The 24129-nt window shown below is 43.7% G+C and overlaps 1 protein-coding gene across 3 annotated transcripts in view; it reads right to left on the bottom strand.

Annotated features, from left to right (window-relative positions):
- Positions 1 to 1764: 1764 nt before the first annotated feature.
- Positions 1765 to 24129, bottom strand: part of LOC109918982 (fibulin-7) — a 41867-nt gene continuing 19502 nt past the window's right edge. The window contains exons 4-9 of one of the 3 annotated variants that reach the window (XM_048597177.1): positions 17903 to 18028; positions 15078 to 15197; positions 8930 to 9067; positions 6740 to 6878; positions 2947 to 3179; positions 1765 to 2400 (exon numbers count right to left, since the gene is read on the bottom strand). In XM_048597177.1, the coding sequence (XP_048453134.1) occupies positions 2336 to 2400; positions 2947 to 3179; positions 6740 to 6878; positions 8930 to 9067; positions 15078 to 15197; positions 17903 to 18028 (821 nt within the window). In that variant the 3' untranslated portion in view covers positions 1765 to 2335. Of the gene's footprint in view, positions 3180 to 6739; positions 6879 to 8929; positions 9068 to 15077; positions 15198 to 17902; positions 18029 to 24129 lie in introns of all 3 variants that reach the window. The other 2 variants (XM_048597176.1, XM_048597178.1) reach the window with 2 other exon arrangements.

Raw genomic sequence — 24129 nt, 5'->3', positions numbered from 1 at the left:
GGTCATGATCAAGGGGGCGGTAGGAGGAGGTGTCGGAGAGTTGGCGTCTGGCCTCGGCGATGTAGAGGTCAGTGCGCCATACTACAACTGCGCCTACCTTGTCCGCAGGTTTTATGGTGAGGTTGGGATTGGAGCAGAGGGAGCGGAGGGCTGCACGTTCTGCGGGGGACAGGTTGGAGTGGTGAGAGGGGTGGAGAGGTTGAGGCAATTGATGTCTCGACGGCAGTTGGAGATGAAGAGGTCAAGGGAGGGTAGGAGGTACCGCATCCCAAAACCAGCCCAGCTCGTCCCCACCTCCCTAACCTGTTCTTCCTCTCACCTCAGGCCGCACCCCCATCTCCTACCTACTAACCTCATCCCGCCCCCTTGACCTGTCTGTCCTCCCTGGACTGACCTATCCCTTCCCTAACTCCCCACCTACACTCACCTTTACTGGCTCCATCCCCGCCTCTTTGACCTGTCTGTTTCCTCTCCACCTATCTTCTCCTCTATCCATCTTCTATCCGCCTCCCCCTCTCTCCCTATTTATTTCAGAACCCCCTTCCCCTCCCCCATTTCTGATGAAGGGTCTCGGCCTGAAACGTCAGCCTTTCTGCTCCTCTAATGCTGCTTGGCCTGCTGTGTTCATCCAGCTCTGCACCTTGTTGTCTCGGATTCTCCAGCATCTGCAGTTCCTACTATCTCTTGCCTAGGTTGGGATTGTTTTTGCTGGAGTTCAGATGAATGATGGGGGATTTCATAGAGACTTATAAAATTCTAACAGGACTGGACAGGGTAGATGTAAGGAGGAAGTTCCCGATGGTGGCTGTGTCCAGAACCAGGGGTCACAGTACGAGGATTCGGGAAGAACATTTAGGACAGAGATGAGAGAACTTTTCTTCACCCAAAGAGTGCTGAGCCTGTGGAATTCATTACCACAGGAAGTAGTTGATGCCAAAACATTGAATGTATTCAAGAGGCAACTAGATATAGCAGAGACAACAAGGTGCAGGGCTGGATGAACACAACAGGCCAAGCAGCATCATAGGAGTGTTCATCCAGCCCTGCACCTTGTTGTCTCAGATTCTCCAGCATCTGCAGTTCCTACTATCTCTAACTAGATATAGCACTTGGGCAAATGGGATCAAAGGTTATAGGGTGAAAACAAGATTAGGCTTTTGAGTTGGACGATCAGCCGTGATCATGAAGAATGGTGGAGCAGGCTCGAAGGGCTGAATGGCCTCCTCCTGCTCCTATCTTCTTTGTTTCTATGTTTCCCAGTTCCAAATGCCCTGTCTCACCATACTCCCAGTACACTTGTCCTCAGTATGTTCAATTTTCTCAATGGCAAGAAAACGGATTCCTCATCACTCAATACAATGATCCTTGCCTCCCATATTTTTCCAATGAACAATAAAAGTGTGTGATAATATGAAAAAACAACAATTTTATTTAATGCATTTTCTCCTGGCCTGCTTGATGCAATCCTGTCAATTAATCGTTCGCTGCTGGTGACACAGTTCTGGAGAGGAGGGAACTCGAGGGTCACACTATTTGCTATTTGATACTGTTTTCCCCTCAGCATTGTGCCTTCACCTTTGATCTACTGCCAGGAATTTCCTAGGGATTATCCTATCAATTATCATATCAATGGCCAATTTTCCAACAATGTTCACCAATCCCCAGTCTCTGTACTTATTAAAGAGGCGACTGCAGTGACACAAAGGAAAAGACATCATTTGCAACTGAAAGTGTGTATTGTGCAACCATCAGCATGACACCAAGTGCAGTGTGAAATATTTTTATTAGAACAATCAGTAAAACAATGCCTGGAATAAAGAGTTTCCACAAGAAACCATCTTAGAACTTCCGGTGCATATCTATAAACCCATTGATAACTTTTACCAGGCGTCTGCTCCTGAAGACATGGCAAAAATAAACTAACAGCATCGGATCATGTATGTTGTTATACTGTTCTAACAAATTCAGGCAATTTCATGATGGTCAAAGGGTCAATTTTCTATGTGCATCAAGGCAAAGAACACACTTTGTTGGGAAGTCATGATGATATTTCTCATTGTACCTCACTGCTTTTGCTATGTGCCTGATGTAGATTAAACACTGCACTGTGTTTTAGAGTACACAATAATACATTAACTTGTTTGTACCAGACAGCCCAACACTAATGAGAATTCAATTTATCGGTGCTGCCTATAAGGGATAGGAGTAAACATTGAAACTAGAAGCAGGTGTAGTCCATTTTGACCCTTCCAGCCTGCTCCACCATTCAATATGATTATGGCTGATCCTCTATCTCAATATCATATTCCCACTTAAATATCGAGTAAATAGGAGGCTAGGATTTGGTTTTCTTCAGTGATTGGTTGTTGCAAACAATGTCGAGTCTGATGTCCCCATTTCCTGTCAGGAAATATTCTAATTAATTGATGGAGATTGCACGGGAGATAGAACATTTAACAGTGAATAGGAAACAGGAGATCTATAGTAAAATGGGGAAAAAATCAGAGATGATGACACACAAGCACTGGCAAATGGTAGGGCAAACAGGGACAGCTACACAAATACCAAAAGATTTGGGCCATGTACAATGACAGAGTTCAGTACAGTCTCGAAGACTCCAGCTGAGCCTAACGCAACTGTGAATATACAATTGAAGAGTAACTGACAATGTAACATGTTCTGATCATTATATTGTGGCATTTGGACTCAGATAAAATAGCTTTCTCTGATCCATAAACTCCCATAATAAAAGTCACAATTCAAACAAATCCCTTGAGCTGAAGATTCAGGGTCCCTGAATATTTTCTCAAAATCCATTGGCTGAAATGAAAAGTGTGACCTTTGACACATGCTTGGCCTGGAAAGTGCGGTCACGGTATTCAGACATGTCCACATCCACTTCTACAGTGCAAGGGCCTTTCAAAGGCTGAACAAGTATGAGCTCACCAGTTTGTCTATCAGATCGCTGGACTACAAACTGCCCTTGGTTGTTCTTTCCTACGATGCCGAAACGCAGATTGTCGGGCCCAGGCCTTCCAGGAGCAGCTGCTGTAGCCATACGGAATAGGGTGACTGGAGTTTTCAGTTTTGAGGGTAATGACAGATAATGGAAGGAGATGGTCTTTGCCACATGATGGCAGGATTTGCTATTCATAGGGCACGGGTGACGTTCACACTGACTAGAAACAAGAAAAGCAAAAGCAGCAACATTTTTTAAGAAAAATGGAATTACAGAAACAAACCACTTTGCTTTGCTGATCTACACCAATGTTTATGGTGAACATCAGCCTTCTCCTATGATGCTGCTTGGCCTGCTGTGTTCATCCAGCTCTGCACCTTGTTGTCTCTAGCCTTCTCCTGTCCTACTTTGTCTCACCTTATTAGCATAATTCCCTATTTCTTTCTCCTCATGTGTGTCTATCTAGCTTCCATTTAAATGTATTTATGGTATGATTACTGACGAAAATATTATTCTTGTCTTACTTTTTAAAATAAGGCTGTGAGAATCCTGAATCTTTAATTACACATATTTCTCTCCTGGGTTTGCCAACTTCTGCTACCATGAGGGCAGTGTTTTTTTTTTACTTTCATTCATGTGGATGTCACTGTCTGGGCAACCATTTATTGCCTATCCCTAATTACGCAAAGGGCACTTGACAGTCAACCACATTGCTGAGGGTCTAGAATCACAGGGTAAAGACAGAAGTTTCCTTCCCTAAAGGACATGTGTGAACCAGATGAGGATTTCCAACAATCAAAAATAGGTTAATGGCCCTTGTTAGGTTCTTAATTCATTAAATCTGCCACGATGAGATTTGAACCCTGGTTCTCTAGATTAATAGGTCTAGCAACAATCACTTTCCCCAATACAGACTGATGAATTGAAGCCTGATGATTTGAACAGAAATGAAGGTTAGGACAAACTGTTAAATTGGATGGGTAAAATTTGTCAAAAAGATGAGTTGTTGACTGCTGAAGAGGTGTGGTCAATTTTTTACAAATTTAGAACCATTCTCTTTCTGAGTACATAATGGAATTCAAATCATTATGGAAGACTGCAGAAAGTTCATTTGGATAGTCCCCACTTTGTGCTGGCATTTAAGTACTGGACAGTGCCAAAGACAAATTAAGCAAGTGGCCTTAAGCTTGGCAGATGGAATATAATGTGAGCAAAGTGTGAGGTTTGCACTTTAGCAGGAGGAATAGAGAAGCTAAATATTATCTAAATGGAGAAAGACTGCAGAAAGCTACAGCACCAAGAGATTTGGGAAACATCATGCATAAAATCATAAAAAGTTAGTATACCTGTTCAGTGGGTAATGGGGGGGAAGGCAAATGTAATCTTGGTCTTTGTTTCAAAGGGATTCAAGTATAATAATAGGGAGGTCAGGATAAAACTATATAAAGCACTAGTCAGACCTTAGCTGGAATATTGTGAGCAATTTTTTGTCTCCTTACCTAAAGGAAGACATGCTGCCGTTGGAGGGAGTCCAGAGAAGGTTCACTAGGCTTATAATTGGGATGGAGAGACTGTCTATGAGGAGAGGTTGAGTAGGTTGGATTTGTACTCATTGGAGTTTTGAAGAATGAGAGGCAACCTTACTGAAACACACAAGATTGTTAGATGCCTTGACAAGGGCAGGCATAGAAAGGATATTTCCCTCATGGGAAAGTCTGGGATCAGACAGCATAGTCTCAGAATAAGGGATCATCTATTTATGACAGAGGTGAGGAAGAATTTCTTTTCTCAGAGGGTAGCGAATCTGTGGAATTCTGAGTTAGTTCTGAGGGACAGTCATACTGGACTCAAAACATTAACTCTGTTTTTCTCTACACAGATGCTGCCAGACCTGCTGAGTTTTACCAGCATTCTGTGTTTGTGTTTCAGCTGGCAGTCTGTCTGATGTTGTACAGATCAGTTCTAATGGTCAATATGAGACCATTGATCCCAAAGGATAACTGTCAAAAGTGGGTACTAAAGTCAGCCTATCACCAACCCTATCACATAGGTGTATATGCACAGAAAATATGTCCCCTGATGGGACTTAAGGCTAAAATGAAGCTAGTGGCACAAACACAAAGTGGGGGGGCCAAGATATGAGTAGATTCACTGACAGCAGGGAAAAGCAATTTTGAAAATATTCTTGGTTTTTCAGCAACACATGCTTTGGAATGTAGGTCAATTGATATTAAAGCTGCAGTTTCTGCAGGGAGATCAGCTGAAGAGGGAAATGTTTCTTCCTCCTCTTAGAGGCACCAAACGCAATAGGGATGCACTGGAAGTTAAATACATGTGTATGTAGCCTAAGTGATGAGACTAGATTTTGTTACTCTTCAAAAATATTTTTTCTTTACAAATTCACTTGTGGGATGTGGGCACACTGGCTGGACCAGCATTTATTATCCATCCCTAGTTGCCCTTGAGAAGGTGGTGGTGAGCTGCCTTCCTGAACTACTGAAGTCCATGTGCTGTAGGTAGATCCACAATGTCAGTCAGGAGGCAATTCTAGGATTTTGACCCAGCGATAGTGAAGGAACGGCAATATATTTCAAAGTCAGAATGTGGGTGGTTTGGGGGAGATCTTACAGGTGGTGGTGTTCCCATGTATCTGCTACCCTTTTCCTTCGAGATGGAAGTGGTTATGGGTTTGGAAGGTGCTGTCTAAGGATCTTTGGCGAATTTCTGCAGTGCATCTTATAGATGGTATGCACTGCTCCTATGGAGTGTTGCTGGTGGAGGGAGTGCATGTTTGTTACTTCTCAGTAAAGTCTGTCATATCAAAATTGACTTGTCTTCAGTTAAAGGCAGATCCTGCCATGTTTTCCTGGCACCGTGAGGAGCAGCTTTCAGGCATCCTTCTTAAGATGCATCAAAATAATTTTTAGTAGGGCGGGAGCAGTGAATTTGAAAACATTTTCACAAATGGGCTTAAAGCAGCATTAAAAATTGGAAGTCTGGCTTCTGGGAATACATTTTAAGTACACTGGATTAGAAATTAGGCAGAATAGACTAAATGTCACTTTGTATCAGTCGTCTTATTTGGAAAATGTGAGCCCCATTGCTTTTAGTCAAAGTACAGTCTCACAAAAAACAGTGGCTCAGTGGTTAGCACTACTGCCTCACAGCACCAGGGACCTGGGTTCAATTTTATTTCTGGTGACTGTCTTTGTGGAGTTTGCACATTTGCCCTGTGTTTGTGTGGGTTTCCTTCAGGTGCTCTGGTCTCCTCCCACAGTCGAATGATGTGCAGTTTAGGTACATTAACTGCGCTTAAATCGTCAAAACAGGAGTATCAGACATCCTGCTCACTCTGAGAGCTGGCTCTGAGGAAGCTGGATCAATGTCAAGGACTCTCCACCTGTACATAAAGGGTGGCTTGGTGACAGGATACCAGCCTCTGTGGAGTTATTTCAAAAATATATACTATTTTGTTAAGTATCTAAATAGAGTTAAAGTTATGCCTATTCCTCTTTTTTTGTTTGTATTTTAACTGTGGTGTAAGAATAAAGTGTGTTTTGCTTAAATTGAATCGCATCTGGAATGCAGCAACTTACACTTGCCTTTAAATAAGATGAAAGTTAAGGTCTAGACTAATTCCTTGATATGTTTTGAGACGGTTCAGTCCAAACCAACTTGAATTGTCAGAGGTGAATAGTGGATGCACCTGGATCTTAAAACCACAATGTTCTGAAACTAAGACATGACTGAATACATGAATTCATGTGTGGTTTGACTTACAAGGGTGATGTTTTGACATAGCTGATATTCCCACGTGGCTCCGGGCACTGTGGGTTAACACACTGAAATCCTCCTCCTGTGTTGATACAAGTCTCTCCTGCTGTGCAGTTGTGTTGCAATGTTGCACACTCATCTACATCTGGAAGAAAACAGACCAGAAGTAAAACATGAGAACATGTTTTAAACAGCCTTTGAACTTTTAGAAACAGTGTAACCAAACTTAGTATTGCTGTAATAATTCTACTTAATGAACCTGTTCAACTAACACAATTTAATTTCATGAAATTCATTAATATCTCGCTCTTTTGCCCATGTTTCATCCTCTCTCTTCATGTGACGCATGTATGGATTTCCTACCTTGAGAGTCTTTGGCTATACTGGACATGGATTAGGCTACTTTTAGAATACTGCATGCAATTCTGCCCTCCCTGCTACAGGAAGTGAAATTTGAAAGGGTTCAGAAAAGATTTACAAGGATGTTGTTAGGGTTGGAGGTTTGAGCTATGGGGAGAGGCTGAATAGGCTGGGGCTATTTTCCCTTGAGTGTCGCTTGCTCAGGGGTGACCTTATAGAGGTTTATAAAATCATGAGGGGCATGGATAGGGTAAATAGACAAGGCTTTTCTTCCCAGGGTGGGGGAGTCCAAAACTAGAGGATATAGGTTTAAGGTGAGATGGGAAAGATTTATAAGAGACCTGAGGGCCAACTTTTTCACGCAGAGGGTGGTGCGTGTATGGAGTGAGCTGCCACAGGAAGTGGTGGAAGCTGGTACAATTACAACAGTTAAAAGGCATCTGGATGGGTATATGAATAGAAAGGGCTTAGAGGGACATGGGCCAAATTCTGGCAAATGGGACTAGATTTTTTTCAGGATATCTGGTTAGCATGGGCGAGCTGGACCGAAGAGTCTGTTTCCGTGCTGCACATCTCTATGACTCTATGGAGACCTCTTCCTGGCATTTGCCAATGTTTCTCTCTGAGTCAATTGGTAGGAAATGCCTAAGGGTATTTAACCCTGTCTCTCTTGGGAAGTATCTTAAACTCATTTGGCACTGTCGCCTTTTATGTGCATTTTTCATGTGGGCTCAATTCAAACCCCAAAACTCAGCATCACTGCCTAGTAGTGGGATCATGTTCATTTCACTTGGATTCTCATATATAATTAAAAATAAGGCACATGTTTGAACCTATATATTCTATTTCCCAGATAGACACGAACGTTTGTAAAGCCAGCTAATATTTGACACTTGTTACTCGTGGATCTCCACTCCTTCATCAGTGCTGAATCTCTCGATCCAACAGCACAGTTGAGATATTGTCACCACGTACATATTAGGAAGGAGACTCACCATCACCTTGTCAAAAACAAGTATACATGGTCAGCAATACACAATTGTTCAACAATGGGTTAATGTAGTGGAAGAATTAAAAATGACATCTTCAAACCAGACCATTAGGGTTATTCTTTAGGGTTAATTGGATGTGACAAACAGCAACTGAAATAAAGTGGAAAAGTATGTGGAAAACAGGCCTCATGCAAAAACAGCCCATTTTGACTGTGGGGTAACCACGTGGCACTAAATTGTCTGTGAGAAGTGTCCTGTTGGGCCATCACACGGAGCCACCTGGAGATCTTTTTTCTGTATGAAGGAATGTCTGGAAAAGTGCTCCAAGTACCACAAACCGATGACACAGTACGCAGCCTTAGATGCAGAATAGTACTAATATCAGGGACTTTGCCTGATTCGGTGGACGTCACCTCAGGCTGGGATTGGGTACTGTAAGAAGACAGTGAGACTTGTTGTCAACTTGACACGTGTTATTGGCTATTGGACTTCACTTTGGACCAGGATTGGTGAAAGGTGCCAGAAACTAACCGTTGTAAAGCAGGCTCCCCGACAGATAGAAAGGCATGAGATTTGTTGTTAATATACATACACTGCTTTATATAAATTTACAGCTATGTATATATTACTGCTTTATATATACACTTACTGCTTAATATACATTTACCGCTAAATATATATAAATTTACTGCTTAATATATTTACTAATATCTGCTTAATATATATATTACTGCTAATAACCATGTTAATTTGGATCACTTAACCCATAGAGTGTTTTGTTACATCCCAGCGAATCCACTATCGAACCTTAACAGTTAAAAGCTGGTGGGGGGATGCCGCTTACCAGCACAGCTCCTTCCATCATTGAGAAGTTTGTATGCAGGAGGACAGGTACAGCGGTAGGACCCAGGGATGTTAACGCAGTTGTACATGCAGAGTCTGGCAATCCCTTCCAGTTGGAAAACCTCGCACTCATTCACATCTGTGTGTGGAAAAATTGATGCATTTCCCTCAAACAACTGTCCACAGCACAACAGATACAGCCAGAGCACTCCTGTAGGACATGACTTACAAAGTAAATTGGCAACTGGGGGAAGAACTTCGACAAATACTCCTCAGTGTCCAGCCCTCAGGAAAATACCTCCTGCAGCACAGGTGGTTTCTAACCTGAGTGGTTATAGAATCACACAAGCATCGGCCAGCACGGTTAACACTGCTGCCTCACAACACCAGGTTTGATTACACCCTTGGGTGACTGTCTGTGTGGAGTTTGAACATTCTCCCTGTGTCTGTGTGAGTTTCTTTGGGTGCTCCAGTTTCCTCCCACAGTCCAAGGATGTGCAGGCTAGGTGGATTGGCCATGCTAAATTGCTCATAGTGTCCAGAGATGTGCAGGATAAGTGGACTAGCCAATGGGAAATGCAGGGCTACAGGAGTAGAGACAACAAGGTGCAGGGCTGGATGAACACAGCAGGCCAAGCAGCATCATAGGAGCAGAGAGGCTGACGTTTCGGGCCTAGACCCTTCATCAGAAAAGGGGGAGGGGAAGGGGGTTTTGAAATAAATAGGGAGAGAGTGGGAGGCGGATAGAAGAGGGATAGAGGAGAGGATAGGTGGAGAAGAAACAAACAGGTCGAAGAGGCGGGGATGGGGCCAGGAAAGGTGAGTGTAGGTAGGGAGTTAGGAAGGGGATAGGTCAGTCCAGGGAGGACGGACAGGTCAAGGGGGCGGGATGAGGTTGGTCGGTAGGAGATGGAGGTGCGGCTTGAGGTGGGAGGAGGGGATAGGTGGGAGGAAGAACAGGTTAGGGAGGCAGGGACGAGCTGGACTGGTTTTGGGATGCGGTGGGGGGAGGGGAGATTTTGAAACTTGTGAAATCCACATTGATACCATTGGGCTGCAGGGTTCCCAAGCGGAATATGAGTTGCTGTTCCTGCAACCTTCGGGTGGCATCGTTGTGGCACTGCAGGAGGCCCAGGATGGACATGTCGTCTGAGGAATGGGAGGGGGAGTTGAAATGGTTCGTGACTGGGAGGTGCAGTTGTTTGTTGCGAACCGAGCGTAGGTGTTCTGCAAAGCGGTCCCCGAGTCTCCGCTTGGTTGTAGGGTGGGTCTGGGGTGGGATGCTCTTCAGATGATTGATGTGGACTCGATGGGCCAAATGGCCTGCTTCTGCACTGTAGGAATTATATGATTCAAAGCGTGACACAGCACAGGAAGAGCCACTTAGCCCATTGCATCAAATCAGGTTCTTGAAAGAATTATTCTTTAATTCCTTTTCCCCGTTCTTTCTCCTTTTGTCATGCAAATTAGTCCCTTCAAGTATCTGGTCAATTATCTTGAAAGGTGTTACTGAATCTGCTTTCCACCAACAATCCAGGCAATGCATTTGAAAATACAACAGCTAATCTTTCAGATTTTTGGAAAGCTTTTGATGAAGTCCCTCGTGAGAGGTTATTGCGCAAAATCAAAGCACATGGAATTAGTGGGAATGTCCTGGAATGGATAGAGAATTGGTTAGCAGATAGGAAGCAGAAAGTAGGAGTGGATCATTTTCAATCCTGAAGGCAATGACTAGTGGAGTACTACAGTGATCAATGCTTGGGTCACAGCTATTCACAACATAAATCAAGGCTCTAGATGAGGGAATCGAATGTAATGTGTTCAAGTTTGCTGATAACCAGAAGCTAGGTGAGAATGTGTGTGGTGGGGGAAGAAGCTTCAAGGTGATTTAAACAGCTTGAGTGAGCAAGCAAATAGGTGGCAGATACAGTATGATGCAGATAAGTGAGAAGTTATCCACTTTGTTAGAGAAAAAATACGGAAAGTCAGTGCATTATTTAACTGGTGGCAGATTGGGAAATGTTGATGTTTGAGGGATCTCAGAGTCACTGAAAGCAAACATACCAGATCAGCAGATAACAAGGTGTAGAGCTGGATGAACACAGCAGGCCAAGCAGCATCAGAGGAGCAGGAAGACTGACGTTTCGGGCCTAGACCCTTCTTCGGAAATGGAGGAGGGGAAGGGGGTTCTGAAATAAATAGGAAGAGAGGGGGAGGCGGATAGAAGAGAAGTGGAGAGGAGACAGACAGGTCAAAGAGGCAGGAATGGAGCCAGTAAAGGTGAGTGTAGATGGGGAGTTAGGGAAGGGATAGGTCAGTCCAGGGAGGACGGACAGGTCAAGGGGACGGGATGAGGCTAGTAGGTAGGAGATGGGGGTTGTCTCCGCCTCCCTAACCTGTCCTTCCTCCCACCTATCTCCTCCTCCCACCTCAAGCCCCAACCCCATCTCCTACCAACTAACCTCATCCCGCCCCCTTGACCTGTCCATCCTCCCTTGACTGACCTATCTCCTCCCTAACTCCCCACCTACACTCACCTTTACTGGCTCCATCCCCGCCTCTTTGACCTGTCTGTCTCCTCTCCACCTATCTTCTCTTCTATCCGCCTCCCCCTCTCTCCCTATTTATTTCGGAACTCCCTTCCCCTCCCCCATTTCTGAAGAAGGGTCTAGGCCCAAAACGTCAGCCTTCCTGCTCCTCTGATACTGCTTGGCCTGCTGTGTTCATCCAGCTCTACACCTTCTTATCTCAGATTCTCCAGTTCCTACTATCTCTCATACCAGTAGTCAGGAAAGCAAATGGTATGTTGGTCTTAACTGCAATTTAGTACAGGGGTAAGGAAGTCTTACTTTTTTTTCTTTATTCGTTCACGGAATAAGGGTGTCGCTGGCTAGGCCAGCATGTATTGCCCATCCCTAATTGCCCCTAGGGCAGTTCAGAGTCAACCACATTGCTGTGGGTCTGGAGTCACATGTAGGCCAGACCAGGTAAGGATGGCAGTTTCCTTACCTGAAGGACATTAGTGAGCCAGATGGGTTTTTCCGACAATCAGCAATGGATTCACGGTCATCATTAGACTCTTAGTTCCAGCTATTTACGGAACTCAAATTCCACCATCTGCCGTGGTGGGATTCGAACGCAGGTCTCCAAAAAAATCATCTGGGTCTCTGGATTAACAGTCCAGTGATAATACCACTAGGCCATTGCCTTCCCTGGTACTGAACTGAAAACAAAAAATGCTGGAGATCACAGCGGGTCAGGCAGCATCCCTGGAGATAAAGCAAGCTAATGTTTTGAGTCTAGATAACTCTTTATTGGATCCTACTGCAGCTGTACAGGACGTTGGTAAGATCACATCCAGAAAATTACATGTAGGTTTGGTCTCCCAACTCTAAGAAAACTGATACTTTCCCTGCAGGGAATACGGTGAAGGTTCACCAGATTGATTCTTGGGATGGCAGGTTGCTGTAAGAGGGGAGATTGGCTCAACTGGGCCTGTACTCACTGGTGTTTAGAAGAATGAGAAGGAATCTCACTGAAATGTATAAAATTCTCTGAGGGCTAGACTGACAGGATGCAGGATTGATGTTTCTCCTGGCTAAGTGGGGGAGCTAGATCAGGGAATCACAGTTCTCATGTTTGCAGCAGGCCATTTTGGATGGAGATAAGGAGAAATAGTATCACTCAGGCGATGGTGAACCAGAGAATTCTCTTCCACAGTAGGCCATGGAGGCCAAGAAAGATATAGATTTATCGAGGCTAGATTTGTAATGGAGTTATGGAGAGAGAATGGGAGAATTGCACAAAGATGGAGGATCGACCATGATTATGCTGAATGGCAGAATGGACTTGAGGGGAAGAATGGCCTACTTCTGATCCTTTTTCTACGTGTCTGTGTTTCTAAAAAAAAATCTCATCTCTGCTTCTGTCCTTCTACCAATTAGCGTAAACATACTATATGGTAACCAGCTCTTCTGCTCTAGTTTCTTCCTATTCATTCTTCACAAATATAACGGTAAGTCTTCATGATGTAGCACATGTCTATTCAAATCCACCACAACCAGAAGGATGGTCACCACACTACTAGAAGAATGGTCACCACACTACCAGAATGATGTGGACACTTTGAAGAGAGCACAGAAAAGGTTTACCAGGATGTTGCCTGATATGGCGGATTTTAGCTATGAACAACGGTTAGATAGACTAGGCTTGTTTACACTGGAATGCAGGAGGCTGAGGGGGTGACCTGAAAGAAGTTTATAAGATTGTGAATGGCACTGATAGAGTAGAAAGTATGAAGCTTTTCCCCAGGGTGGAAGGGTCAAGCACTCGGGGACACAGGTTCAAGGTGCAGGGGGAAGTTTAAAAGAGATGCGCGAGGCACATTTTTCACACAAAGAGTGGCGAGTGCCTAGAACATGCTGCCAGAGGAGGTGGTAGAAGCAGACACAAGAAGCACCTGGACGAATACATGAATAGGAAGGCAACAGAGGGGATACCGATCCTGTAAGTGAAGACAGTTTTAGTGTGGAAGGACAAAATGTGTTCAAGCAGGCATGGAGGGCTGAAGGGCCTGCTCCTGTGCTGTATTGATCTTTGTTCTAAATTTCTCTTTCCCCTCTCTGCTCTAGAGACAACAGGCTTTTCTATTCTCAGCACGTAAATGGAATCCAGTGACACAGGTCCAAGTCCAGTTAGCCTCATGCTCTTGCTATGTTTTTCAAAAGGTTTAGCAGGAAATTGTTTTTTTTTTCAGGCTTCAGCCAATTTGGCTTTATATCAGAGTACAGAAAAGTACAGATGTGGTCTGAGGTGAACTGGTCTGGTGCACAAATTATTTTTAATTTACACAATTAGTAATGACTTTAACAGAGGTTACTAGTCGATTACATTTGAGCTCTGTTGTAAAGGACAAGGGACTAATATGGAGGGCCAGCATGATGTGCTCCTCAACTGCATTGTTCTGTTCCCTAGGATGGGTATTTTCTAATCAACCTTTTCAGAGATGCTACTACACATCTCTGGAGCAGGTACAGAACCTGCAACTTTATCCAGATTTAGGTGTATTGCACTGTGCAGTGAGACACATGACTCCTCATCATAATGGTATTTATGAGGGATCCATTACTTAAACACAAGTTTTAATGCATGTTAATGGTAAATCAACTAAGCTGGCCCTAAAACATGTCTGAGGTTCTGCCTCTGCTTGTTTTTACCCATAACCCCTCTCTACCTCCCACATGACCATCCTGCATTGTCTCACTTTCTGCCCATAGAAGAGTATGTTTGAATTCTGCCACATCCTTTGAACGATGTGACTCCTGAGTACAAGATCCGAAGGCTACATACCACCTCCTCCTCAAGGATAATTCAGGAGGGATAATAAATTCTTTCCCTCTCAGCTATGCTGAGGAACCAGGTTCATTCCGTTTTAAAAACTGCTCCTTTCATTTTGGGCTAATGAATGTGAAATAAAAACTAACATCATCTTTCAATAGCACTCCTGTTGATCTACACAGAAACCCTGCAGAGCAGTGCAGAGTGAAAACCAACCAGTAGCAAAGACTGGAAATGTTGCACAAATTAAGGGGGTGGTGAGATGTTGGCAAAAAAGGAAGAGGTTTCGAAAAGAGGGGGAGATGAAGATTCAGGAGTGGGGTTGGAGGACACCGTCTAATGGTTGACATGAGAGACACCAAGGTGGAATTGAAATAGGGGGAAACCAAGATTTGCCGAGCAAAGATGGTCCGTGTGATGTTAGGTCCTGGAGGAGGTTGGTAAGATGGTCCACAGCAAGACCACAGATCAATTAAAACGCAAGGTGAGGACATTAAAGTCACTTTACTGGAGTTAGGGTCAGCCAGCAGGGAGTGAAATGGAACTTGGAAGACGCAAACTATAGTTTTCTGAATAAGCTGTGATTGACCGATGGTGGAAATAGGGAGGACCCCATTGCAGAAGCTGAGTTTGGAGATGGGAGTGAACATTTTGCAAGGGAAGGGTAAAAAAAAAGCAGAGTTGGTGATAAATTGTAATGCAGCCATTAACTTACAACAGAAGTAATGTTCATTCAGATGTTTGAGAATGTTCCAGCAATTTATGCACTCTACATGCGACCACATATTATTCTGATAAGCACATGCACATACCTTGGCACACACTGTTCTCGCTGCTCCCACTCATATGGAAGCCAGCATCACAACTGCAGCGTTGGGTCCTCTCCACCTCTGCACAGCGGGGTTTCCGATTGAAGGACAGGTCACTCCATTCTACAGCAATGGGATGTGGGCCAGGGGGTAGGTGGGGGAAGGGGGTGGCACACAGGAACAGGAAGTGACATACCAGAAAAATCGCTTGCACTGCTCTGTTTTCAACAGGTCACAAGTAGCCTACAACTGCAATGAAACTCCTCGGGAGTTAAATCCCTGCTCTTGATAAATGTCAGCAAACATAAAATGGTTGGCGTAAGTACAAAGGCTTTAACTAAATTTAATGGTTCCACCACCCCATGCTTCTATTTATTCTGGATTCTGGTTTGATACTTGTTTTACTTGGAATGGTGTCACTCAATGGAGACCATGGGTTTACAGTTTCCCCATGTGACCTCATCATTCTTCAGTTCTGTGTTATTGAGCAGACATCCTGCCCTTTGCAGAACACATCTGTAATGTTCTTTGAAAAGGCAAACACAGGAATTCTTCCCATTAGTTTGGGCAGTGTTGGGCCCAGGGAAACCAAATGGGCAATAACCAGAAGGAGTTCAACTTTAAATCTTTGTGAGAGGATGTCAGCCACGTCTGACAGCATAGCACGCTCATCTTTTGCTTTACGATTTTCTGAATCCAAGTCCTACCCCCCGCACCAAATCTAACCTGACGTTTCAAAGCTGAAAATCACACAACACCAGGTTATAGTCCAACAGGTTTATTTGAAATCACAAGCTTTTGGAGTGCAGCCCCTTCATTAGGTGCCATGAGAGCATGCAGACACAGAGTTAATAGCAGAGAGATGAAGGGCAGAGAGATCAAAGGATCATAAAACTGGTGTGAGTGGAGTGAACAGACCTAAAATGGCTTGTGATTTCAAATAAACCCATTGGACTATAACCTGGTGTCGGGTGATTTTTGACTTTATCCACTCCAGTTCAACACCAGCACCTCCACATCGTTTCAAAGCTGTACAAAGGGAGTGCTGCATTGTTGAAGATCTTTGCATGGGACATTAACTGTAGCTCTGTCTGCTACCTCATGTCAATGTTAAAACCCCTACAACACTATTCCAAAGATGGCTAATAGTTATCCCTCTAACCGATATCACTAAAATAATGCTTCTTAACACATTGCTGTTTTGTAGGACTTTACTGCAATTTTACAAATTGGCTGTTTTTATTTCTAGACGACAACAGCTTTCAAAACTGGCTGTAATGTATTCTGGAACATTCCAATGTTGTGAAAGTGACTTTATAAATGCAAGTTTTTATTGTTCTCCCCTAAGGTCGGGCAGATTTCTAAAGTTAATTTTGTAAAACAAATGGATTCTATCATGCACTGATAAAACATATTGGTACAAGTTATTATTTCCTAGTGATTTAGATGCTGTCGATATATGTAACCGATAATTAAACAGTTAGGCATCACTGTAATATCCAAGGCTGAGTCTCAGCAACAAAACAGTGATGCTTAGGACAACTAAGTGAATTCTCCAATCGGTTCTTTTAAAAAGATAATATTTGGGCAACAACGTAACCACATTCTAATTTAACCCTGCAAAGTTGTTTGGAATCACACGGTATGAAATGCTCCAAAATCCTCTTGCTCACAATAATTGGTTAGTGATTTTTTTTTGTTTAAAAATGGCAGTGGCAGGAATTTCACAGAAAGGTGCCAACATTTTGTTTCCAAATCACAAAAAATTATCTCACTTTAATGGTCATAAATTACAGAAGAGTATACAAGGAAGAAATTAATGAAACCTCAGACAAACCACTGAGTAAGGAAGGAATATTCTTTCAAAGCAACCTAGCCCAGGTTTGGGGAGGCAATGGCCTTGTGGTATTATTGCTGGACTGTTAATCCACAGACCTAGGCCATGTTCTGAGGACCCAGGTTCAAATCCCATCAAAGAAGATGATGGGATTTGAATGTAATAAAAACAAAATCTGGGATTAAGAATCTAACGATTAAGAATTCATTATCAATTGTTGGAAAAACCCATCTAGTACACTAATATCATTTAGGGAAGGAAACAGCCATCCTTAACCTTGTCTGGCCTTGACTCCAGACCCACAGCAACATAGATAACTGCTCTCTGGGCAATTCGGTATGGGCAATAAATACTGGCCTAACCAGTGACATCCTCATCCTGTGAATTAATTTTAAAAAAAGTTCTGAGGATTTAGTCGCGGCAAAAGGTCAGAGATCAGAATTAGGCCTGTATCTCACCAGGACAAAGTTACCAACAGGAAAGCAAACATCTAAGACCCTGAGATGTAAGAGCAGAATTAGGCCATTCAGCCCATCGAGTCTGCTTGGCTATTCAATGACATCACGGTGTAATAGAAATCTCAGAGTGGTGTATTACTGAGAAGGCTATTCAGCTATTCAGTCTTCTCATCCTGCTCTGCAATATTTTGTTTATACATCTCAAAAGAGAAGGAAAGAAATATTATTCACAGTACAAGATGATGTTGCCTGCCATGGAATGTGCTTGCATCCCACACAATAATAACAGCACTTCAAAGAGAAGCTTCTGGAATGGATTCCACATGGCTTTTCAAAAAAATAAAAACCACAGCATATGCAAAATTACTTCATAACAGAGCAGAAAATGCTTTTCAATTCTTAGGTCAATTTTTAAAAAAAAACGTTTGGCTTTCTGAACGTCAATATGTTTGTTCCTCAGCTTTCGCCGGAAAGAGTTACTGTTCTCACCAACTCAAATCCAGACAATATTCTGCCTCTCCAGAGTTACAAACCTGTCTGTCCCAGATACTGACAGTGGCGCCCCATCCAGCTGTTTATGCAAGTACATGTATATTGATTCACAGCATCCACACAGAGCCCTCCGTTCTGACAGGGATTACTGGCGCATTCGTTAATTTCTACAAAGAGAAATTACAGGAGTTTGGAAAAAATGGGAAAGCCAAACACCTCAGTCCAGATAAAATGTTAAATCATTTCTTTGGGGTGTAGATCCCGGTGACATTTAAGAACTATAGAATCAATGAATCATACAGCAAAGAAGGGATCTATTTGGCCAAATGTGTCAAAAGAACATAGCAACTGATCCCTGTCCCTTCTCTAGTTCCTATAACGCTGCAAATTCTTCCCCTGCAAGTATTTTTCAATTCCCTTTTGAAAGTTATCCATGCAAAAAACTAACATCGGCCAAGCTAATATAATTCTTGAACCAGGAACAAAAACAGAAGTTGCTGGCAAAGCTCAGCAGGTCTGGCAGCATGTGTGAAGAAAAAAATCACAGTTAACGTTTCGGGTCCGGTGACCCTTTCTCAGAATTCTTGAACCACTTTGAAGGACTCGTTTCTGGGAGAGAAACTAAGTACAGTTACCACATTTAAAAGTTGTAGATAAGTATGTGACTAGGAAACGTTTAGAGGGATATGGGCCAAACACAGGCAAATGGGACTAGTTCAGTTTAGGAAACCTGGTAAGCATGGATGAGTTGGACTGAAGGGTCTGTTTCCGTGCTGTATGACTCTATGACTCCAGTCTGGTCTGCTCCGAGCTGCTGTAAAATCTTTCAGTCTCCGGATCTTCTAAAGTAAAAATAATCCTTGATTATTCTGAATGGAAAACAAGATTATGGCCTTCAATTTTTATCACCTGTCGTGAACCAGCACAGTATAAAAAACAATTTTCATTAGCGCACCATAGCGGTCTACAAACACTTGCTTTCTGAATAATGCTGGATTAGGCCCCTGTTCCAACAGGACTGTCTGACCTTGTTTTGTTGTAAATATAACCACAACACTGTGCTCAAATAAACACCTTGTCTATGAGACAGTTGACTGATCTGTACCAAACTGCAGTGTTTCCCCACCTCCCTTCTCCTCTAACCAAAGAAAAAAGGGGGAGAGAGACACCCTATTGAAAATTTGTTGGTAGGAGAGTAAGAAGTAAGGTGTTGGCTCGAGAGGCTTCGGTGAGCAGCAGCTCAGCAAAAAGTACAGGTAAACTCAGGTAAAAGTCCTTTTAACTTCCCTCTTTAGTCTTAGAGCATTTAAGATGGTAGTTAGGGCAGTGGCATGCTCCTCCTGCAGGATGTGGGAACTCGGGGAGGGTTCCATCATCCCAGATGTCTACACCTGTGGGAAGTGCACCCAGCTGCAGCTCCTGGGAGACCATGTTAGGGAGCGGGATGTGGATGCTCTCAGGATCATCCGAGATGCTGAGCACATCATAGATAAGAGTTTTAGTGAGATAGTCACACCTAAGGTGCAGGCAGAGAGTAGCTGGGTGACCACCAGGAAAGGCAAAGGGAGTAGGCAGACAGTGCAGGAATCTCCTGTGGCCATTTCCCTCGAAATCGACTATATCGTTTTGGATACTGTTGCGGGGGAATGACCGTTCAGGGGAAAGCAGCAGTAGCCAGGTCAGTGGCACTATGACTGGCTCTGGGACACAGTGGGAAAGGGTAAAGGTAAACAGGACCTTAGTGATAGGAGACTCAAATAGTTAGGGGGACAGACAGGCGGTTCTGTGGCCGCAGATGGGAATCCAGCATGGTGTGTTGCTTCCCAGGTGCCAGGGTCCAGGATGTCTCGGAACGGCTGCAGGACATTCTCAAGGAGGAGGGTGAGCAGCCAGAAGTCATTGCAGACGTTAGCACTAATGACGTAGGGAGAAATAAGGATGAGGTCCTGCGGGGTGATTATAGAGAGCTAGAAAAAAAGTTAAAAACCAAGACCTCAATGGCAGTAATCTCTGGATTACTTCCAGTGCCACATGCTAGTGAGGGTAAGAACAAGAGGATATGGCAGATCAATGTGTGGCTAAAGAACTGGTGCAAGGGGCAGGGATTCAGATTCCTGGATCATTGGGATCTTTTCTGGGGCAGAGGTGACCTGTTCAAGAGAGATGGGTGGCACCTGAATTGGAGGGGGATCAATATCCTGGCAGGCAAACTTGCTGATGCTACAAGGGAAGGTTTAAACTAGATTAGTAGGGGGTAGGATCCTCAACAGCAGGGAGGCAAGTGTGAGGCTGGAAGGAGATACAGTAATCAGAAATAGAAAGTTGAAGAGACAGGTCATTCTGGAACAGGGCAGCGAGCGAGGAATGCCTGTTGGATTAAATTGCATCTACTTCAATGTAAGAGGGCTGACAGGTAAGGCCGATGAACTCAGGGCATGGATGGTGACGTTATTGGGTTGTACTATAGACCCTGAAATAGTCAATGGGCATTAGAGGAACAAATATGCAGGGAGACTGGGGAGACTTGCAGGAGCAGTAGGGTTGGCATTGTGGGGGATTTTAATTTTCCTAACATAGACTGGGACTGCCATAGTGTTAAGGGCTTAGATGGGGTGGAATTTGTTAAATGTGTTCAGGAAATTTCCTCAAGCAGTATATAGAGGGTCCTACAAGTAGTATATAGAGGGTCCTACCTGGGAAGAGGCAAAACTCAACCCACTTTTAGGAAATAGCGCAGGACAGGTGGGAGCTCTTTCGGACCAGTGACCATAGTTCTATTAATTTTAAAATAATTATGCAGAGGGACAAAACTGGTCCACAGGTTCAAGTTCTAAATTGGGGCAAGGTGAATTTTGATGGAATTAGACAGGAGCTTGCAGGCTTTGATTGGAGTAGTTTGTTTGCAGCTAAACTAGTGGGAGGCCTTTAAAAGTGTGATAGCTGGAGTTCAAGGTCTGTATGTTCCCATGAGGATAAAGGGCAAGGTTGGCAGGAGTAGGGAGCCCTGGATGAGGAGATATTGAGGCTTTGACCAGAAAAAAGAAGGAGGCATTGCTCAGGAACAGGCAGCTGGGATCAAGAGAATCCCTGGAGGTGTATAGGGAATACAGGAGATTACTGAAGAAAGAAATCAGGAAGGTGAAAAAGGGGCACGAGATAGCTTTGGCTAAGAAGATTAGGGTGAATCCAAAGAGATTCTTTAAGTATATTAAAGGAGAAAGAATAACTAGAGAGAGAACAGGACCCCTCAAGGACCGAAGTGGACATGTATGTGTAGAACTGCAGGAGATGGGCAAGGTTCTCAATGAATATTTCTCCTCTGTCTTTACCGTGGATAAAGACATGAAGACTTGGGAAGTTGGGGAAGTTAGTGGTGATATCCATATCACAATAGAAGAGGTGTTAGAAGTATTAGAATGTAAGAAGGTGAGTAAATCTCCTGGAACTGATCGGATATATCCAAGACCCCTGCAGGAGGCTAGAAAGGAAATTGCGGGGGCCCTGCCTGATATTTGTATCATTGTTAGCCGTGGGTGAGGTCCTGGAAGACTGGAGGGTAGTGAATGTTGTGCCCTTATTCAAAAAGGGCTGCAAAGAGAAACCTGGGAATTATAGACCAGTAAGCTTAACATTTGTGGTAGATAAGTTACTTGAGAAGATTCTGAGGGACAAGATATACATGCAATTGGAAAGACAGGATTTGATTAGGAATAGTCAGCGTGGCTTTGTGTGTGGGAGATCATGCCTCACAAATTTGTTAGAGTTCTTTGGTGAAGTGACCAGGAAGGTTGATGAGGACAGTGTGGTAGACGTAGTCTATATAGATTTCAGTAAGGCCTTTATAAGGTTCCACATGGTAGGCTGCTCTGGAAGGGTAGATTGCATGGAATCCAGGGAAAGCTGGCAAATTGGACACAAAATTGGATTGATGGTAGGAAGCAGAGAGTAATAGTGGAAGGATGCTTGTTGGACTGGAGGCCTGTGACTAGTGGTGTGCCTCAGGGGTCCTTACTGAGCCCATTGCTGTTTATTATCTATATCAATGATTTGGATGAGAACGTACAAGGCATGGTTACTAAGTTTGCAGATGACACAAAAATAGGCGGTATCGCGGGCAGTGAGGAAGGTAATCAGAAACTGCAGCAGGATCTTGATCAGCTGGGGAGTGGGCCGAGAAATGGCAAACGGAGTTTAATATAGATAAAAGTGACATGTTGCATAGTGGAAGAGAGGGACCTTGAAGTTCAGGTGCACAGTTCCCCAAGAGTGGAGTCACAGGTAGACAGGGCAGAGAAGAAGGCTTTTGGCACACTGGCCTTCATCAGACAGGGCACTGAGTACAGAAGTTGGGACGTTATGTTGCCGTTGTACAGGACATTGGTGAGGCTGCACTTGGAGTATTGTGAGACAGCAAGAGTTGCAGATGCTGGAGTCAGAGACAACACAGTGTGGAGCTGGAGGAACACAGCAGGCCAGGCAGCATCAGAGGAGCAGGAAAGTTGACATTTCGGGTTGGGACCCTTCTTCTGTCTGGCCTACTGTGTTCCTCCAGTTCTACGCTGTGTTGTCTGTGACTTGGAGTACTGAGTTCAGTTTTGGTCACCTTGATATAGGAAGGATATTATTAAACTGGAAAGAGTGCAGTGGAGATTTACAAGGATGTTGCCAGGTCTCAAGGGACTGAGTTTAAAGGAGAGGTTGGACAAGCTAGGACTTTTTTCTTTAGAGTGTAGGAGACTGAGGGGGGATCTTATAGAAGTGTATAAGATCATGAGAGGCATGGATAGGGTGAATGCACTCAGTTTTTTACTTCAGGGTTGGGGAATCAAGGACTAGAGGGCATCAGTTTAAGGTAAAAGGGGAAAGAATTCATGGGGGCCTCAGGGGCAACGTTTTTACACAAATGGTGGTATGCATATGGAACGATCTGCCAGCAGAAGTAGTTGAGGCCAGTACATTAACAACATTTAAAAGGCATTTGGACGAATACATGGGCAGGAAAGGTTTAGAAAGGATATGGGCCAAGTACAGGGAAATGGGCTTGGCGTGGATGGACATTTTGGTCGGCATGGACCAGTTTGGGCCGAAGGGTCTGTCTCTGTGCTATAGGATTCTTTGACTCTATACCTCCACCTTGATTTTCCAAAATAAATATAGATTTAAATCAAATGCACATTTAAGAATAGAGCAAAGCTACTGTAGATGAATAAATCACTGTTATTTGACTATATTAAACAGTACAGTCAAACAGTGTTATTATGCATTGCTCTTGTATCACACTGAGTCCTCGTGCTCTGTTGCCTTTGTAACTACTCTGCTATTGTCTTTTGGCATGACTGTCCAATTATGATATTATATATTCTTGTGTTTCTGTTCCTTCTCATCTGATCAATCTAAAATTAAATCTTATTAATATTGTGCTTGTATAAAAGGTTAATGTGAATTTTCAAAATGGATGCAGCATCTTACAATATGACTCCAAAAGTCACTTTACTGTTCTTGTCAATTCACTGTCAGCCAAAAAGCAGATGCATCGGTATATTATCTCTGGTCAGCACCCTTTCAGAAGGATGTGATTCCACTGGAGAAGCTGCAGGGGAGATCCACCTATCACCATCTCACCTACCTGACCCCCCACCCATGCCCTTCCCTCTATTTACTTCCGAGCTCCCTTCCCCCTACCCAGTCCTGCTGAAGGCTGTAAACCCGAAACGTCGACTCTCCTGCTCTTCTGATGCTGCCTGACCTGCTGTGTTCCTCCAGCTCCACGCTGTATTCATCAGGAGGTTGCCTGGAATGAAAAGTCTCAGTTAAGGAGAGAGAGTTTGCTTTCCCTGGAGCACAGGAGGCTGGGGAGGATTGGACTGAGGTATACAAAATAATGAGAGGCATGGACAGAGTAGGTTGCAAGAATCTTTTCCTTGTGGCAGTTGTGTCGAAGACCAGAGGATATATGTTTAAGGTGAAGAGTAACTAGTTTAAAAGAGATTTGAGAATTTTCTTTTTTACCAAGAGGTGTCTGGGACATGCTGTCTGAGACGATGTTGGAGGCATGTACTCTCACAACATTTAACAGGCTTCTGGATAAGCACTTAAAATGCCAGGTCATAACAGGCTATGGATCAAGTGCAGCTAAATGGAATTTGAATAGTTTGGTGTTAGTTGGTCAGCATAGGCATGGTTGGCCAAAGGGCCTTTTTCTATGCTATACGACTCTATGACTCTATAAATCATAGAGGGAGACGTCAAGAATTCAATTAATTCTCAG

The sequence above is a fragment of the Rhincodon typus genome, chromosome 5, assembly GCF_021869965.1.
Source record: "Rhincodon typus isolate 14 chromosome 5, sRhiTyp1.1, whole genome shotgun sequence".
Lineage (NCBI taxonomy): Eukaryota > Metazoa > Chordata > Chondrichthyes > Orectolobiformes > Rhincodontidae > Rhincodon > Rhincodon typus.
Note: the sequence above shows the minus strand (reverse complement) of the source record. Positions and strands in the feature narration are given on the sequence as shown.